Genomic DNA, 20,767 nt, shown 5'->3' on the forward strand with positions numbered 1-20,767 from the left:
TCCGCAAATGGCGTGACCCCATGGATCATTACAAAGTTGGAAAAATGGTAAATACATGGAAAGAGCTACATTGAAATAAAATGGCCACTATTCTTCCTAACAACTTTGAATTCCATTATGCTCTGAACTTTTGTCGAGGATGATGAAAAGGGAACCTGTGATAGGCACTGTTGCTTCAAATAATCAAGTCTGACCTGATGTAGTTACTTGCCATAATCCCTAACTTTTTCCTAGTTTTCCCTTTCGGGGTCAATCTACCGGGATGATTATTTTTTGTTTTATGTCTCTAACTTTTGCCTGGACCGCCCTTTTGGGTTTTGAATCCACCAAGACGCTCATTTTTGCCTAAGTCGCCATTTCGGGTTTTCAACTTAGCGAGTTGTTCTTTTATTTTTCTAGGTGAAGTATTTCCTGATTATATCGTCATTCAGAGGACGAGGGAGCTCCTTACCATCCATAGTTATAAGAATCAATGAACCACTAGAGAAATCTCTCTTAACAACGCATGCGCCTTCACAATTAGGAGTCCATTTGCCCCTAGAATCAGTGTTGAAAGACAAAATCTTCTTGAGCACAAGGTCACCTTCTCTGAATACACGAGTTCCAACCTTTTTATCAAATGCTTTCTTCATTCTCTTTTGATATAACTGACCATGACACAAAGTCGTCATTCTTTTCTCTTCAATCAAATTTAACTGGTCATATCTTCTCTGACACAATTCAGCCTCAGATAAATTGGCTTCTATCAAGACTCACATTGATGGGATCTCAACCTCCACAGGGAGCACTGATTCCATGCCATACACAAGAGAGAAAGAGGTTGTCCCTGTTGAAGTGAAGACAAATGTACGATATACATGCAAAGAAAATGGGAGCATCTCATGCCAATATTTATACGACACAACCATCTTCTGAATGATCTTCTTAATGTTCTTATTCGCAGCTTCAACAACCCAATTCTTCTTGGGCCTGTAAGGAGAAGAGTTATTATGTTCAATCTTGAAGTCATCAAAAAGATCTTTCATCATCTTGTTATTCAAGTTCTACCCATTATTAGTAATGATCTTACTTGGAACACTTTATCGGCAAATAATCTAATTCTTGACAAATCTGACCATAACCTGCTTGATCACATAAGCATAGGATGCTGCTTCAACCCACTTGGTGAAGTAATAAATAGCTACCAAGATGAAACGATGTCCATTCGAAGCTTTGGGTTCAATCATACCAATCATGTCAATTCCCCACATAGAGAAAGGCCATGGAGATGAAATAACATTAAGAAGCGTCAGAGGCACATGAATCTTATCAGCATAAATCTGACATTTATGGCACTTCTTCACATACTTACAACAATCAGATTCCATTGCCAGCCAATAGTAACCTGCCCTTAACATCTTTTTAGCCATCGCATGTCCATTGACATGAGTACCAAAGGATCATTCATGAACTTCTTGCATTAACATATCTGCTTCGTGTCTATCTATGCATCTGAGCAGGACCATATCAAAGTTTCTTTTGTACAACATACCTTCATTTAGAAAGTAATTGCCAGTCGGTCTTCTCAAAGTTTTCTTATCTTTGCTGGATGCCCCACACAGGTATTCCTGACTTTGGAGGAAATATTTAATGTCATAATACCAAGGCTTATCATCTGTAACTTCTTATGCTGCAAACACATGAGCAAGCCTATCAAGGCGCATAATTGTGATACTGGTGCGTCATTCCAATGATTTACTTTGTGCATAGAAGACAAAGTAGCTAAAGCGTTTGTCATTTGATTCTCTTCACGAGGTATATGATTAAACTCTATTTTATTGAATAAAGTTGACAATCTCCTTTCATAATCTTTGTAAGGAATCAGTCCTGGGTGACAAGTCTCTCATTCTTCTTTAATTTGATTGACCACTAAGGATGAATCTCCGTATACATCCAGGATTTTAATTCTCATGTCAATGGCTTCTTCAAGACCTATGATACAAGCTTCATATTTTGCCATATTATTTGTACAATCAAACATTAATCTTGCAGTAAAAGGGATATGAGAACCCTTAGGAGTAATAATGATTGCTCCAATTCCATTACCATAAGCATTAACAACACCATCAAACACTAAACCCCACCGGGATCCAGGATCTGGCCCTTCTCCAGGCAACGATTCATCGCAGTCTTTAGCCTTTAAGTACGTAACATCTTCATCAGGGAAGTCAAACCTGATGGACTAATAATCATCGATCGGCTGGTGAGCCAAATGATCTGCAAGAAAACTTCCTTTAATTTCTTTCTGAGCGCTGTACTCAATATCATATTTAGACAATAGCATCTACCAACGAGTTATCCTTCTGGTCAAAGCAGGCTTTTCAAAAATATACTTGATTAGATCCATTTTGGATATCAACCAAGTGGCATGATTGATCATATACTGGCGCAAACATTTGGTAGCCCATGCTAAACCACAACAAGTCTTTTGAAGCATGGAATACTGAGACTCACAGTCGGTAAACTTCTTACTAAAATAGTAGATGGAATGCTCATTTATACCAGTTTCATCTTGTTGTCCAAGCACACAACCCATGGACTCTTCTAACACAATCAAATACATAATCAATGGTTTTCCTTCCACTAGAGGAGATAAGATAGGAGGTTTAAGCAAATACTCCTTGATACTGTCAAAAGATTTATGGAAGTCCTCTATCTAAACACAACCTTGATCTTTGCGGAGAAGTTTGAAGATTGGCCCACACGTGGCAGTCATGTGAGATATAAATTTGGATAGATAATTTAGACTCCCGAGGAATCCTCTGGTTTTCTTTTCTATTTTCGGCGTAGGAATCTCTTGAATAACTCTGACTTTATCAGGATCTACTTCAATACCTTTATGACTGATAATGAAACCCAACAACTTTCCTGAACGGACACTAAAATCACATTTATTAGGATTCAACTAGAGTTTAAACTTTCTCAACCGTTGAAACAGCTTCAGCAAATACTCAACATTATCTTCTTCAATCTTCGACTTAGAAATCATATCATCAACATAAACTTCTATCTCTTTATGCACATGTCATGGAAAAGAGTAGTCATGGCCCTTTGGTACGTTGCACCATCATTTTTTAAACCGAAAGGCATCACTCTATAGCAAAATGTTCCCTAAGGTGTAATAAATGTCATTTTTTCCATGTCTTCGGGTGCCATCTTGATTTGATTGTAACCGGAGAATCCATCTATAAAGGAGCAGACGTTGAACTTTTCCGTATTATCTACCCACATGTCAATGTGTGCCAGAGGAAAATCATATTTCGGACTAGCTTTGTTTAAGTCTCTATAAATAACACACATCCGAACTTTACCGTCTTTCTTTGGAACGGGTACAATGTTAGCCACCCACAGAGGATACTCATTTGTAACAAGGAAACCATCATCAATCTGCTTTTGAACTTCTTCTTTAATCTTGGCAGCCATATCAGGGTGAGTTCTTCTTAACTTCTGTTTGATCGACGAACACTTTGGCTTCATAGGTAATCGATGCTCCACAATATCGGTATTAATACCTGGCATATCTTGATAAGACCAAGCAAACACATCCACATATTCTCTAAGAAGCTCTACCATCCTCTTCTTAACATCTGGACAAAGTAGTGCCCCAATCTTGACTTCTTTCTTGTTATTTTTGGAACCCAGATTGATCACCTCCAACGGCTATTTATGAGGTTGAATGGTCTTCTCTTCATTCTCAAGAAACCGAGAAATCTCATTAGGAATCTCTTCATCATCCTCTTCTTCCATTTCAAACATAGAAAATTCAAATTTGGAAGAGGGCATAATGTCATTGTTTTCATTTGGTTTAACAATTAATTTGCACAATGATCTTATGCTTGATTTTAGAATATGAACAAATAAACGCACATTGTGATATAGATATAAAAGTTATCATTATTTTGTTTTTTATTTTACCATTGTAAGACCCCAAATTTGACCTTAAGATCCCTCATGCTATCTCATCATATGCATTGGCTTTGGGATCACACCTTGACATCCTCCTTACCCCTCATTCATTAGGGTTTGCATTGGGAGAGACCACCAAGCACATTTGATTGTATCATACTTTGTTTTTCTTTGTTTACTAACCAAAATACAAAAATATGTCCATGTATAGCTTTGTTTCTTTTGTAGGTAGTGTGTGCATCCACCAATGCCTCATCAAGCTCACAACTAGGGTTTGAGACCCCTAGTGCAAGGAGATCAATAAATAGATGTTCAAATTAGTTATAGGCATCATGTATGGATCCCCATGTTCTTCATTTATCATTTGGATCAATAAATCATCAAGAGTTTGAAGCTTGTTTGCTTGGAAAACCCTAATTCATATGGGTATCTTGTGTGACTTCCTCAACAAGTTTCTTCAACAACTGGTCCAATATATCAAGGTATACTTCATTTCATATCATCTTATACATATATGATCCTCCATGAGTCCATAATATCAAGAGAACTTCAAGTTTGCAAGTAGGTTCGAGGTGGTTGACCAGAGAAAGTCAACTGGTCAAAACTGGGGTTCCTTAGACCCTAACTCCTAAACTTTTTGTCATATGAAAAGTATTCTAAGATAAACGTTACTCCTTATTACATTCCAAACAACTTTAATGTTTAAGTCAAGATCTATTTTTGTTGGAAAGTAATTTTTTATGGTGAAAGATCATATGTCATTTTGTTTGTGCCCTAGTTAGGAGGTCAACTTCCAAGGACCATAACTTGCTCACTTTTTATGCGATGAAGGTCATACAAGTTTCATGATCAATTTAAAGATGTCCTATCCAACTTTTATCCTTTTAGAAATGTCAAATTAATTTTGCAAGGGCATGTGCCAATAGGAAACATTATAGGTCGTTTTGGGCCATCACCATTGAACAAACAATTTTCCTCACCTTCTAAAATGCATAACTCCTTCATGCCAGATCCAAATAAGGGAAAATTTGTGACCAAATTGAATAGGATTAAAATAGCTACAACTTTTATGAATAAACTTTTTCTATTTGATTCTCATAGCAAAAGTTATTCAAGGTGGAAGAAGTGGATATTTGACTTGGTACTTAGAAAATTTTCAATTATGTTTGATTTCTCAAACTTCCACCTCAAAATTCATCATGATCCAAGCTTCAAATGGAAACGTGTTAAACATTAAAGTTGTTCCCCTTGATGTCACCTTTCCAAAAAGTCCAAAATCACCTAATTTGAACAAGATTTGAATGACTTGCACATGGTTACTCTTCATGGTCCCATTTGGATGAATCTCATGATCATTTCTCAATTACAATAGCATGGCCTCATGTTAGACTTTCAGTATCATTCATGATAATTTTTGGACCTGACTACATCATCTCATGGGCCTATCACACACCCATGCAAGCATGCACTTCACCTTTCCAAATTTGGCCAATTTTTGAAGTGTGTGAAAAGAAATGAGCATGGCTATAAATATATGACCCTGGTGATCAGAATGAGGATCATCTTGCCCAAGCTTCGACCCCCTTCTTGCCCAAACACCACTGAAAGGATAGTTTTGAAAATTTCTTGAGAAATCGAGTTTCAATTCTCATTCTATTTTAAAATTGAAACTCCAAGAGTCCAAGCTTTTTAATCATCAATATCATCTCCTGCAAGCTTCTAGAGCCAAGCCAAGCCAAATTGGAAGCAAGATCAAGCTGATTTAAAGCTCCCCTAAGGTGAGATTTCAGAAACTTATCTTCTTCGATTCTCCCTCATTTCTCATCCATTTTGATTGGTTGTTGGTTTGCTGAAGTCCTACCAATGTACGCAACAAGATTGAGTTGCTTTGAGGTTAAATCGAAGCAACTCAATTCATGATCCTCAAAATTCAAATCCATGTATCTTTCAATATACTTGGAATTCGACAAAATTGAGGTCAAATTCGAGCTCCTGAGCATTTTTTCTTTAAAATCATGTCCTTGTTTTTCATTTTGGTAATGGTTGGTGGTCATCCAGTCCGGTGAGGTTCACCGGAGAAGATGACCGGAGCCCTAACTCCGGTGGTGTGTTGGCGTGTTCCCAACCCTTTGATCCATTCAAAATGTTTTAATCTCGTCCCTTGGTTCTGATTACCACTCCTGCAGCGTATTTGACAGGGTCTTTGGTGGACTGCACACGCGTGACCATCAAATTTGCCACCTGAATTAATGAGGGAGATCTGATGACCCTTGATTTTCCATATTTTCTGATTTTTCATTTAATTGAGTTATTTTGTTTAATTCATAATAAATCCATTTTTAATCCAAAAAATATGGGACTTTCACCAAAAAATTTCAAATATTTTTCTCTTCTACATATTGAATTAAAATTATTTTTTGGATTGATTTTGATATTTTTCATGAATTAAGTATATTTGTGCATATTTTTAATTGTTTAAAAATACTTCAGACTTTTTAAAAATCATGAAATTTTTTGTCTAAGGTTCTTTGACCTAGGATAAATAACTTTGCTATTTATTTGGTGTTTTGAAGGGATTTGAGGTTTTGACCAAATTAAAATGTGTTTTAGTTCATTTTTAATTGATTAAATGTTTGAAATTTATGTTGAGCCATTTTTATGGGCTTGTGATGTTTAACTTTCTGTTTGGGCCTTAGTCATGGTTGATTTGACTTTTGTTGGATCAAAACCATTGGATTTAGGGGATTGATGAAATGTACATTTCATCTCCCAAAATGAATGGATGGTTTTGATCAGATGAAATTCCTCTCATAATCAATTTGTGTTTCTATTTCCCCTTTCCTCTTCATATTCATCCCTATTCTTCTCCATTTCCTCATTTGACCAATGAAATCTCTAATGTCTAAAGGCTAATTGATTGATCAATGACCTTGTGTCAGATGAACCAACATAAGTATGACTGAGATAGGCCCCCCCTTTAGTGTGTGGTATAACTTAGGAGTTTGGTTCTTTGTACCAAATCTCTAACATGCATTTGTAAGACCGCAATTTTGACCCTAAGATCCCTCATGTTATCTCATCATATGCATTGGCATTGGGTCACATCTTGGCATCCTCCTTACCCCTCATTCATTGGGAGAGATCACCAAGCACCATTTGATTGTATCATACTTTGTATTTTATCATTTTTACTAACCAAAAACCAAAAATATGTATTTGTATAATCTAACTCTTTTGTAGGTAGAGCCATGTGCTCACCTTTGATCTATCAAGCTCACATCTAGGGTTTAAGACCCTCAAGGCAAAAAGCTCAATAAAAAATTAGTTTAATATGGCTCTAAGCATCATATATCAATCCCCATGGTCTTCACATGTTATTTTTATCAAGAAATCATGAAGAGTTTGAAGTTAGTTTGCCTTGGAAACCCTAAGTCATATGGGTATCTTGCGTAACTTCTTCAACAAGCTTCTTCACCAATTGATCAAATATTTCAAGGGACACTTCAAATTCTATCGTCTTATGCATATATGATCCTCCATGAGTCCCAAAAGTCAAGAGAGTGGTAAGCTAGCAAGTTAGTTCATGGTGGTTGACCAGAGGAATTCATCTGATCAAAACTGGGGTTCCCTAGACCCTATCTCCTACAATTGGAAAGTCATTTTTTATGGTGAAAGATTATAGGTCATTTTGTCTAAACCCTAATTTGGAGGTCAACTTCCCAAGTCCATAACTTGCTCATTTTTTATGAGATGAAAGATTTCCAAGTTGAACAATCAAATTCAAGATGTCTACTTCAACTTTGATGTTTGGAGGAAGAGAAAATTTAAATTTTATGTGCATTTGATATCAGGAGACATTATAGGTCATTTTGGACCAATGCCATTGAACAAGTAATTTTCCCCAACTTCAAAAATGCATAACTCCTTCCTATTAAATCCAAATGAGGTCAAATTTGTGGCCATTTTGAAGGACTTTGAGAGAGATACAACTTTTATGAAGGAACCTTTTTCATTTGAAGCTCACATAAAAAGTTAGCCAAGGAGGAATAAGTAAACATATGGCTTGACACTTAGAAATGTTTTTGACATGTTTGATTTTCCCAACTTCCACCTCAAAATTTGTTATGATCCAAGCTTCAAATCAAAAAGTGTTCAACATGAAAGTTATTTCTCTTGATCTAACCTTTCCAAAAAGTCCAATTTCATCCCATTTGGACAAGATATGAGTGACGTGCGCATGGATTGAACATTGGATCATCATTTGGCATAAGTGAGCTTGAAACTTTCATACACAATTTCATAGCTTTCCAACATGACTTGAGCAATGTTTGTACTCAATTATGGACCAGAAGGAGTGATTAAATGGGCTTATCACACGCCCATGCTATTTTTGGATCTTCATTTCAAGTGTGCAAATATCAATCCATATGGCTATAAATAGAACCCCTTGCCATCAGAATTGAGGACCTTGTGCGCCAACTTTGATTCCCAACCTTCAAACACTCTCATTCAAAGGATAATCTTGAGAATTTCCATTAGACATTAAGTTTGAATCTCCAATGTTTTGAGATTCAAAACTCCAAGAGTCCCGTGCTTTTTGTTCATCCAATTCTACTCCATCAACTGTCCAGAGCAAGATCAATAGCAAGCAAGAGCAAGATCGATTGAATACAGACCTACATTGAAGGTATTTTTCAGAAATTTTCATCTCTTCGATTCTCACTCAATTCTCCATAATTCTTCTTGATCTTTGGTTGTCTGAAGTCCTACTAATGTAGGCAACAAGATTGAGTTGCTTTGAGGTCAAATTGAAGCAACTCAGATCATACACCTCAAAATTCAACTCCCTGTATCTTTCAATATACTTGGAGTTAGGAGAAATTGAGGCCAGACTCGAGCTCCTGAGCATTTTTAATTTAAATTCATGTCCTTCTCTTTAATTTTGGTGATGGTTGTGAGTGAACCAGTCCGGTGAATCTCACCGGAGCTTTGGCTCCGGCGGTGTGCTAGCACTCATCTGAACCACAAGATCTATTTCAAATATTTAAATCTCGTGCCTTGGTTTTGCATACCATCCCTGCAGCGCTTTGACTTGTGTCCACCATGGAATACGTGCTAGTAGCCACTTGATCTGCCACCTTAATTAATGAGGGAGATCAAGTGGTCCACGTTTTTTCTATTTTCTTATTTTTCATTTTATTTGGTTTATTTTCATTAATTCATATTAATTTTAATATTGATCCAAAAAATATGAGAGTTTCACCAAAAATTTTAAAATAAATTCCTCTTTCATTTTCTGAATTAAAATTGTTTTTTTGGATCATTATTAATATTTTTCATGATTTAATTGTTTTTGTGATTATTTTTAATTGTTTAAAAATAGTTTTAAGTTTCCAAAATTAATGAAATTTTTTCTCCAAGGTCCTTTGACCTTGTTTGACCTATGATAAATCTCATGGCCATTTATTTGGTGTTTTGATGAGGTTTTAGGATTTTGACCAATAATAATTTAATTTAATGCATTATTTAATTGATTTTAATTGTTTAAATGTAAAATAAATTGTGTTGAGCTTTTGAGTTTGACTTGTTTTGTTGGGCTTTGGTCAAGGTTGATTTGACTTTGTTGAGTTAAAATAATTGGATTTAGGGGATTGATGAAATATACATTTCATCTCCCAAAATGAATGAATGATTTTAATTTGATAAAAGTCCTCCTTTGACCAATTTGTGTTGATTCCATTTCCCCTCCCTCTTCATCTTAATCCCATTCTCTTCTCATTCATTTCATGGACCTATGATATCTCTATATCCTAAGGCTAGTTGATTGCAAAGTCAACATAAGTGTGGATGAGATTAGGTCCACCCCTTTTGCATATTCTTTTAAGTGTGATATATTTTAGGAGTATGGTTCATAATACCATATCTCTAACATGCATTAACACTAAAATGTCTATTGCCCGACCTCAAATAGTTGTGACTTCTACATAAGTCCAATTACGATTGCTTAACATAGCGCTAAATTGTTGACACAAAAGGCATAACATTCTAGTAAGTAAGATTGTAAGTCTCCCCTCTTTCATGGTCTTGTATGGAAACTTGGCCTTTTTTCCTTCCTTTGGAAGATGTCTTGGTTCAAGGATCCATGCTTGTGAATAGTGGGTTGAGTGTTCTCCCAAGAATGATTTAAACAAAAGCAAAAGCAATACTAACTTCTAATCAACTAACAACTAACATTTAATTTCAAGTCATTTACTTTTATGCACTTTAATTTTAAGTCTTTATTCATTTTCCATTATTCATACCATTCAAGTTGTTTACTTTAATGCCATTTTCACTTTGCTCATTTGAGCCTCATTCTGTGATTATATTATGATTGTATATACTTGTTTGTGTTTGTGGTCTTTTGACCTTAATGTACATAATAACAATAGAAAAAACCTTAAAAGACATTTTGTGTGGACTGTTGGATTGATCTTAGACATTGGACTTAGAATTAAGCAACACTCCCTATGTAAAAGGATTTGGCCAATGCCAACTTTCATGAAACCAAGTGCTTGTGAATTGAAACTTCATCTGAAGCAAGTATTGTGATCCCATCTGAATTCATCTGCCACATGGTCTTATTGAAGTTGTTACTTTGACCCTGTGCCTGTGCCTATCTTTGAAATTATCTGATGCATGAAAGATTATGAAGAAGATCATGAAGTTGCTAAGCTTGGACGTGGCTATCTTTATTTGGTGCTTTGCTCTTCATCTTTCTATTTGTGTATTGATATTGCTTGATTCTAAAGTCCAAGGGAAATTTAGGTTTCTATATGACATTCTTGTCTATTAGATTGCAGCCCATTGGTCAGATCTTTTCAACTCTTAACTTTTGAATTTTTTCTTAGGATTAGTCTCTTCATATCTTCCCCACTTCTTTAATTTAAAATCTCTCCCCTCTCTCAAAATCTTCTTTGTTTGTGATTTCTAAACTTAGATCATATTGCAAATTAGAAATTTTGGCCATATGCCATTGAAATTTTAAACTCTTTTCTTAAACAAATTTGTAAATGAACTTAACTATACTTGACTTAAAATTTCAAAATACAAAAAGAACTAACACTCATTCAAACCTTTTAGGCCTTTTGTGCCTTTGTTAAACTGAAATTTTTGTTAAAAGCAATGCATCCACTTTGAAATTGTTACCACGAACTACGAGGTTTTGATCCCTCATTTTATGTTGGTATGTAGGCACAAGCCTGAAGGTCTTGTCAAACACAAAAATATAATTAATGAATTATTTTCTCATCTCTCCACTCTATTTACTGCAAACATCATTTTGTACAAATATACACATGCACACAAAAAAGGGCTCCCTAGGAGTACCTAGGACACTTTGGGTGTTAACACCTCCCCTCTGTGTAACCAACCCCCTTACCTATAATCTCTAGCATTTTATTAGTTTTGGTTTGAACTTCTTATTTTTGGGTTTTGTTCGTACTTTTCCCTTTTCCCTTGGAAACAATAAAAGTGCGGTGGCGACTCTGGTTTAATTGACGTTAAGTTTATCCATAGCTTAATGGTCATGAATTTACCGCTACAGAAATTAAGTGGCGACTCTGCTGGGGAGTAGTCTCCAGTGGGTTTAGCCTACTTTTTTGTGTGTATATATATGTATATTTGATGTATGTATATTTGTTTGTGTGATATAATCTGCTTGTTGTGCTTGGTAATCTCTGAGTGGTGAGATAAGTTCTAACCCAAACTTGAGTGAAATTAAGGTAGGAGGATGGTATAGTCATGTTCGATTTGTGGGGAGTAGTCCTTAATGATTTTTCTTGAGACCCATCTACTCAATGGAGACCTTTTTAGAGTTATGAATGTCACACAAGTTATTTGTGGTTAGGCATTACTCTCTCTTACTTGGGGTCCGAGAAGCCAAGGACCGTAGAACATTTAACCCCTCTTGGCCTATTTAGGACATAGTGCGGATACTGTTCACGTGTAGACTTGATAATAGTTGTTACACGATACTACACTCAGACGAGTTTCTCTTGAGAATATTATGGGTTGATGAGTCAGTCATCCTAACTTGTAATATCCGATAGATGGAATTAAGACTCTGGGAACTTTTTAGAACATGATCTATAGGTTTTATCCTTAGTACACTCCTTTGGGATGGTTCTTACCCAGACTCTATGCTCGTGACTCACAATAAACCCTTGATTCTTGGTTGATCCAATCAAGTCTTGTCAATATAAATGGAACTTGGGTGTTGATAAGGTGAAAACCATAATCCACCAAAATGGATGATTGATCTTGACAATGACTCAATTCATCCCTTGACCTTTGTTTGTTTACCTTGTGTGTGATCCCTTATTTGTGATTGTTGCATTCATGCATTCATGCACATCATAACATTCATCACACACAAATAATTTCAAGGAACTGAGGTCTTATTTGCAAATATTTTCAGACCATGGATTATGGAAGAAGGAATACTAAAAAGTACAGTTTCAGATGTCCAGAATTGAAAGAGTTAAGGAAGCTACCATCCTTTGTATTAGATCCCTTGGATTTCAAGCAACGTCATAGGAAGCTTTTGTCTATCTTGTCTGCTAATGTGGTTGAAGGACTTCTGAGTGTGTTGGTTCAGTTTTATGATCCTCTCTACCATTGTTTCACTTTTCCTGATTATCAGCTTGTGCCTACTGATCAGTCACCATTTTCATTAAGTTTTCATCACTGATCCGACAAGAAACCGAGGATTTTGAGACATTGTGCAAGCAATTAAGTAATTTTCAAAGGCAATTTTACTTCACATATAATAATTAAGCATTTCCATTCATTGTCATATTTTACTTATATTTCTGCGATTTTACGCGTGGGATGTCTGTGTTTTTGTCCAACAGGTCCAGGTAGAAGAACTGAGGAACTCGTAGCGAGACATGCAGAATTCCCGCAAGCAAAGGAATGGAAAAACCCCGGTACAGGAGGCCTGACACGACCACCCGTGTCACATGACATGGGCCGTGTCAAGCAGAAGGGGAAGGAAAGGAAAACCAGTAGCCTGACACGGCCACCCGTGTCAGCCTAAGACTAAAATTTTCCCTTTTCATCGGGATTTTGAGTATCGGGCTTGCAGAGAGATTTTTGGACATGTCCACCTGTTGCTTAGAATTTTCACTATAAAATAGAACCTTCTACCTAAGAAAAGATGATCTTAGAACAAGGCAAAACACAGTATTGTGAAGCAATCAAGTATTATAGAGAGCAAGGAGTTCGGAGAGCTGAAGGTTTTCGTGAGCAGAAGCAATTGAAGATCTAAGTCATCCAAATACTTGTAATGTGTAAATTTTATCTTGCATTTGTTTTGAACAATATGAGTAGCTAAACCCCTTAATGCTAGGGGGGTGTCCCTGATTTATAATTGTAACGAATTTGAGTATACTTTTCCATTTATAATATTATTCTTACGGTAACCTTTTGATGTGTTTAATGATTTCTCTTTCAGACCAATCGAGATGGTTTTATGGTTATCAATTAGGCTAGACCGCCATTGATAAGGTTTTGCTAAGGTTACTCTATAGTAGATATCACTTAGAATTAGGGGTACCCTGTATGAACCAGAGTATTCTTAATATAATAAAGCTTAACTTCACCTTAATTGCCTATGGACATAGAAATTAGGGTAGATAGATTAAAGGTTTTGTCACCAAGGACTTGGGAGAAAATACCCTTGAGAATTGATAGTAATTAATATGTGTTGATGTAATAGTGACTCAGAGTTGTTACAGGGATAAATCATACACCTTCCCTGACATTGTTCCTCTTACCTTGCGAACCCTTATTTTCATTCTTATTTGCCTTTGCCTTTATTTTTATAATTTCGGATCTAAAAACCCAAATCATACTTTTTGTTTAATTGAATGATAATTTGAACTCGATATTGACGTGCAGTCCTTGAGATCGACATTCGGGGAATTTACCTGTTATTACTATAATAGGCAAAATAGTATACTTTCTATTTTACCGATCAAGTTTTTGGCGCCGTTGTCGGGGACTGCCAAAATATAGAGTTTAATTTTAAATTCAATTAAAATGTTGTTGCTCTGCTATAAAATTATTTTTCTGTCATTTATAATTTACTAATTTGTGTATGCGAGGAGAACCCTCAACTGAATTTCTTTTTCACACAGAGATTGAGAGAACCCTTCACCTAAGACGCAAGAATGCAAGAGTGGATTCTAAAGAAGAAAGTACCTCTGATCACTCCGACGTCAAAAAACCAATGGCTGATGTTCCTTAAAATCCATCTCCTTCACCTCCGGAAAGACTCCTAGGTGACTATGGAGGTGCAAACGCACCGGGTGGTTGACTGAGCATTGTCAACCAACCGGTGAATGTGACTAATTTTCAACTACATCCTAGCACAATCAATCAATTGGAAAGAAAACCTTTCAACGGAAAGGTTAATGAAGATGCCAACAAACACTTGCAAAGATTTCTGACCATGAGCACCACGTTGAAAATTGATGGTCATACTGATGAAGCAAAAAAATTAAGAATGTTCCCGTTCACTTTAGCTGAAGATGCGGAAGAATGGTTCTACTCTCTTCCAGCCGGAAGTATCACATCATGAGAAGAGATGGAAACTGCATTCATAAATGAGTACTTTCCAGCATCAGTGTTCCTGAAAAAAAGGTATGAAATCCTTAATTTCAAACAGAAGGATGGTGAATCATTAGGAGACGCCTACAAAAGATTCAAAAGGGTCTTAGTAGCGTGTCCGACTCATAATATGGATCAGACCGAACAAATGCAGATGTTCGTTAACGGGTTGAAAATAAAAACAAAACAGTCGATTGATACAGCAGTTGGTGGCTCAACAAATTTCTCAACAACCACTGGTATTAAAAGGATTATTGAAGCAATAGCTGCCAATGAGCATCTAGAATTATACGACAGGTGTACTAGTCAGCCAGAAGGGGTAATTGATCTGAAATTAGAGACAAATAAAATCCGTCTGGAAGACACAATTGCTGCCGAAGTAGACAGGAAGTTGAAAGCTATGAATATAGGTACTCAACAGATAGCTCAGATCCAGCCGACTCAGGCTAGCACTTGTGAAATCTATAATGGACCTCATCACACGGTCTATTGCTTTGCTACCCCCAACAAATTGAAGAGATCAAATTCTTGAAGCAGAATAATCCCTACTCCAACACTTACATCCCAGGTTGGAAGAATCATCCGAATTTCTCCTGGAAAGATCAGAGAAGAAATGTTCCACAATAAGTTATAGGGTAATATCAGACTCAGTATCAACAACAGCAGCAACAACAGGCACCTAAAAAGGCTGAATGGGAAATCGCCATTGAAAAATTAGCCACCTACAACATGCAGTTTCAAGAAGAAACCAGAACCAATCAGAAAAACACCACTACCTCTATAAAAAATCTCGAAGTCCAAATGGGTCAGATAGCACAACAATTAGCTTAAAATTCTCAAGCCCCGGGTACCTTACCCAGTGGTACGGTAACAAATCCGCGGGAACATAACAATGTTAACGCTGTCGTAAACCGAAGTGGGAAATCAACAGAAGAAAATAGTATGGAGGAAGATGGATTATTAGAAGTGGATTTAGAAATCAAGGAAACTAAGGACCAAGATGAAGAAGTAGTACTGCTACCTGTCAAGGAGAAAGAAAAGGTTCCAAAACCAGTCATCAAACTCCCTTACCCTCCAAGACAGAAGAAGAAAGATCAACATGATTTTTTTTGAGAGGTTCCTGGAAATGTTCAAAAAGCTTGAAATAAACATCCCTTTTTCTGAGGCATTAGAACAAATTCCAATATATGCCAAGTTCATGAAAGACATCATCTCCAAAAAGCATTCCACTGATATAGACCCGATCATCCTAACTGAAACATGTAGTGTCATTCTTCAAGGTATGAAAATCCCAGTGAAAAAGACAGATAGGGGATCAGTTACTATTCCATGCACTATTGGTGATAGAAAATTCAAGAAGGATCTGTTTGACTTAGGAGAAAGTGTAAGCTTGATGCCACTATCCATTTATAAGAAATTAGGCATTGGCACCGTTCAAGATACTCGAATGACACTTCAGTTTGTGTATCGCTCTGTTAGGCGAACTTATGGGATTATGGAAGACGTTCTTGTAAAAATTGCCAAGTTTGTTTTCCCAATTGACTTCGTCATTCTGGAAATGCCCGAAGATGAGGAGATTCCTCTCATATTGGGCAGACCATTCTTGGAAACATGACGTTGTATGATAGACATAAAGGAAGGAACAATGACCCTCAAAGTCTATGATGAAGAGTTAAAAGTAGATGTGCGGAACACAATGTAATACAAAGATGATATTGGCACAAGCCACATTGTACAGATAATAGACCAGGTAATTGCTCAAGAAATTGAAAAGCATATTCCCCAATCATCATTAGAACGTGTCTTAAGTCTAGAGATTTTTGAAAGTAATGAAGATGAGGGGGATTATGAGGTGCTCGCTATGATGGAAAAACAACCTGAATGGATTAGATATAGACCACACCGGTAGGAAGATTTAAGACCACCACCACCAACAGATGTCACTAAAGAACCCAAAACAGGGGTAAATCTGAAGAAGCTACCAACCAATCCGAAGTATGTATTTCTGGATACTGGAAAAAAATGCCCAACTATTATCAATGCCAGTCTACAAAGTGTCCAAGAAGCAGAACTCATTCAAGTGCTAAAAAAATACAAAGGCGCAATCGGATGGGCTATCGAGGACTTGAAAGGTATAAGCCCGACCGTTTGCATGCACAAGATCTTAATGGAAGATGATCACAAGCCGGTGGTGCAACCACATTGAAGACTTAACCCAGTCATAAAAGAAGTGGTACACAAAGAGGTTGTAAAATTGTTATATGCGGGATTAATTTATCCTATTTCCGACAGTTCATGGGTAAGTCCAGTCCATGTGGTACCAAAAAAAGGAGGCACTAAGGTGATAAAAAATGAGAAGAATGAGTTGATTCTAACTAGAACTGTTACAGGTTGGAGAGTGTGCATCGACTACAGGAGACTGAACATGGCAACACGAAAGGACCACTTTCCGTTACCATTCATTGATCAAATGATGGAAAGGTTAGCCAGACATGACTACTATTGTTTCTTAGATGAGTATTCGGGGTAAAACCAGATTGCGGTTTCCCTTGAAGATCAAGAGAAGACGGCATTCACATGCCCTATGGTATTTTCGCTTACAGAAGAATGTCATATGGGTTGTGCAACGCACCGACCACTTTTCAAAGGTGTATGACATCAATCTTTGCTGACATGCTCGAAAAGCATATGGAAGTATTTATGGATGACTTTTCAGTATTCGGTTCTTCATTTGATAAATGTTTAACTAACTTGTCACTTGTGTTAGAAAGATGTCAACAAACAAATTTGATCCTGAATTGGGAAAAGTGCCATTTCATGGTGCGTGAAGGGATAGTGTTGGGACACAAGATTTCCAATCAAGGTATTGAAGTGGACATAGCAAAAGTTAGGTAATAGCCAATTTACCACCTCCGGTAAATGAAAAAGGCATCCTAAGCTTCTTGGGACATGTGGGGTTCTATCACAGGTTCATAAGAGATTTCTCCAAGATCTCTAAACCACTAACTAGTCTACTGGTGAAAGATACACCATTCCTTTTTGACAAAGAGTGCAAGCAAGCCTTCGAGACCTTGAAGAAGGAACTTGTGTCAGCCCCCATAGTTATTTCCCCTAATTGGTCTATCCCTTTCGAGATAATGTGCGATGCTAGTGATAATACAGTAGGTGCAATATTAGGGAAACGAAAGGAGAAGCTTCTCAATGTGATCTACTATGCAAGCCACATATTGAAACTGGCTCAAATGAACTATGCAACCACCGAAAAAGAGCTCCTTGCGATTGTGTATGCTTTTGATAAGTTCAGATCCTATTTGTTGGGATCAAAGGTAATTGTGTATACTGACCATGCAACTTTAAAATATCTTTATGCCAAACAGGAATCAAAACCAAGGTTGCTGCGATGGTTACTACTAATATAAGAGTTCGACCTAGAAATCAGAGACAAAAAGGGGAGTGAAAACACTGTTGTGGATCACTTGTCTCGGATGACTCCGATTCAAGAAACAGAAGAAACACACCCCATCAGAGATGAGTTCACCGACAAACGTATCCTAGTCATTACGCATATCCCCTAGTTCGTAGATTAAGAGAACTTTGTGGTAGGTGGACTAATGCCTGATGACTTTGACTCTAACAAAAGAAAAAAGTTTTTGCATGATTGTAGGTTTTATGTGTGGGACGATCCATTCTTGTACAAAAAGGGAATAGATGGCATGGTGAGGAGATGTGTTCCAGAGGAAGAGAAAATGGACATCCTCAAAGCTTGTCACAACTTAGAATATGGAGGACATTTTAGTGGAGATAGAACCGCAGCAAAAGTCCTCCAGTCTGGACTGTACTGGCCTACACTGTTCAGAGATGCACAAGAGATAGTAAAAGAGTGTGACAGATGTCAGAGAACAGGAAACATATCAAAGAGAAATCAGATGCCTCAGAATGCCATGTTAGAGGTAGAACTGTTTGATGTGTGGGAATAAATTTTAGGGGACCCTTCCCACCGTCCTTTGGAAAGCAATACATTCTGGTCACAATTGACTATGTGTCAAAATGGATGGAGGCAGTAGCACTGCCCACGAATGATGCGAAAGTGGTGATCAATTTCCTAAAGAATTGTGTCTTCACTCAGTTTGGGGTACCCAAAGCACTAATTAGTGACGAAGGTACCCACTTTCTGAACAAGATGATGAAGAACCTACTAAGGAAATACAATGTAAATCATAAAATCGCTACACCGTACCATCTCCAGACAAGTGGACAGGTTGAAGTGTGAAATCGGTAGATCAAGCAGATTCTGGAAAAGACAGTTTACGCATCAAGAAAAGATTGGTCGATCAAGTTAGAGGATGCACTATGGGCATACTGAACAACATTCAAAACCCCCATAGGTATGTCCCCGTACCAACTGGTCTACGGGAAAGCTTGTCATTTGCCGCTCGAACTCGAGCATAGAGCATTCTGGGCTACCAAATCTCAACTATGATCTGTCCAAAGCGGGGAAATCTCGGATTTTTCAATTACAAAAGCTGGAAGAATTCAGAAATCGAGCATATGAGAATGCCAAGATATACAAAGAACAAACCAAAACATGGCACTACCGATGCATTAAGAGGAAAGAACTTCAGGAAGGACAACTGGTATTATTATTTAATTCAAGGTTGAAGATGTTTCTTGGGAAACTAAAGTCGAGATGGTCGGGACCCTTTATGATACAAAAAGTATTCCCGCATGGAGCCGTTGAACTAAGAAATCCGGCAAACGGGGACACGTTCAAGGTAAATGGGCAGAGAGTTAAATCGTACCTACAAGACTAGGAGGGTGGTCTGATAGACAAAATCTGTCTTACCTAAAAAGACGAAGGACCGTCGAGCCATGCGCCGTTAAACGAAGCGCTTCGTGGGAGATAACCCACAAAATTTTAATTTTAATCAGTGTGTGTTTATTTGTACGTTTACACAGGAGCTCTACAAGGAGGGAAAAATCACTTCAATAAAAGTCTAGGTCATGACAAATGGAAAAATACCGTGACCGGAGGTTGAATAGGAGAAAAATCTGAAAAAAACCAGCCAAAACTGCAGCCTGACACGGGTGCCCGTGTCAGCTGATACGAGCCGTGTCAGAAGCGTGGCCAACAATGGAAATAGAGGAAATAACAGTGGCCTGACACGGCCACCCGTGTAAGGAGCACTGAAGATTGAGCATTAGGGACGTGGCAGTGGTCTGATACGGCCACCCGTGTCAGGAGCACTGAAGGAAAAGTGAAAGTTTGAGAGTGGTAGTGGCCTGACACGGACGCCCGTGTCAGCTGACACGCCCCGTGTCAGGCAGACGGATTTTTGCAATTTTTTTTTTAATTCAAATTTTCTATGGGATCCACATATTAATTCCCTCTTAACCACAATTTACCCACATCTTACCTTATCATTACTCAGATTTTCCATAAACTTTCCACCTTCTCTCTCATAAACCTCATCCTTTTCATTCTCTCTCTCTCTAAACCCTTACAAAACTCCATTAAAACTCCTCCCTCAAAGCTTCCATAACCACAACTTCCACTACCCTATTGCCATAACAACCTTCACAAATAATACTCCATTCGTTATCCCCATTCTAGCCACTGTTTCAGAATTGTCTAACTCCATATATCAAAAAGTTCAATATTTTTTACAGGTCCAAAATGCCCCCGAGGAGAATTCTCACTGGAAAGCAACAACTTGCTGAGATCTCTAGGTCACGGAAGCGACCAAGCCGGAACCCAAATCCGCATAACATCCTATTTGACAATCCAGAATAGGAAAAGTGGTATCAAGTCCACCGGAAACGGAAGCTCACACCTACCAGGTATATGTGCGAGTACACTCTAAACGCTCTAGGGCTAAAAATTGAGGTGTACATGATGTTCCATGTCTTAGGGATGTTGGGGCTTAAGAGCCTAGAAGCGCCGACATATGAGCGCATGACGCTCGAATTCCTTAGCACGCTGGAATTCCAACTCGAAAAGAGATGGATCGACACTACCAGGTACTATTTTGGGACTTTGCGTTTCCGCCTGTTTAATAACTATCATGAATTGTCTGTGGAAGAATTGGCAGGGATACTCCGACTCCCACTGTACGGACCAGGAGCGGTCCCAGATGGGCTCTCGCCAGAGGATTTCTAGATTGCCATCAAA

General features: G+C 37.6%; 1 protein-coding gene across 1 annotated transcript; it reads left to right on the plus strand.

Moving 5' to 3' along the window:
• The first annotated feature begins 15,540 nt into the window (after positions 1-15,540).
• On the plus strand, positions 15,541-16,213 carry LOC127108433 (uncharacterized). Its single transcript, XM_051045895.1, has 2 exons — positions 15,541-15,639; positions 15,737-16,213. Exons 1-2 carry the CDS (start codon positions 15,541-15,543, stop codon positions 16,211-16,213), a joined length of 576 nt encoding a protein of 191 aa, XP_050901852.1.
• Positions 16,214-20,767: the final 4,554 nt, after the last annotated feature.

Source organism: Lathyrus oleraceus, chromosome 7 (assembly GCF_024323335.1).
Source record: "Lathyrus oleraceus cultivar Zhongwan6 chromosome 7, CAAS_Psat_ZW6_1.0, whole genome shotgun sequence".
Lineage (NCBI taxonomy): Eukaryota > Viridiplantae > Streptophyta > Magnoliopsida > Fabales > Fabaceae > Lathyrus > Lathyrus oleraceus.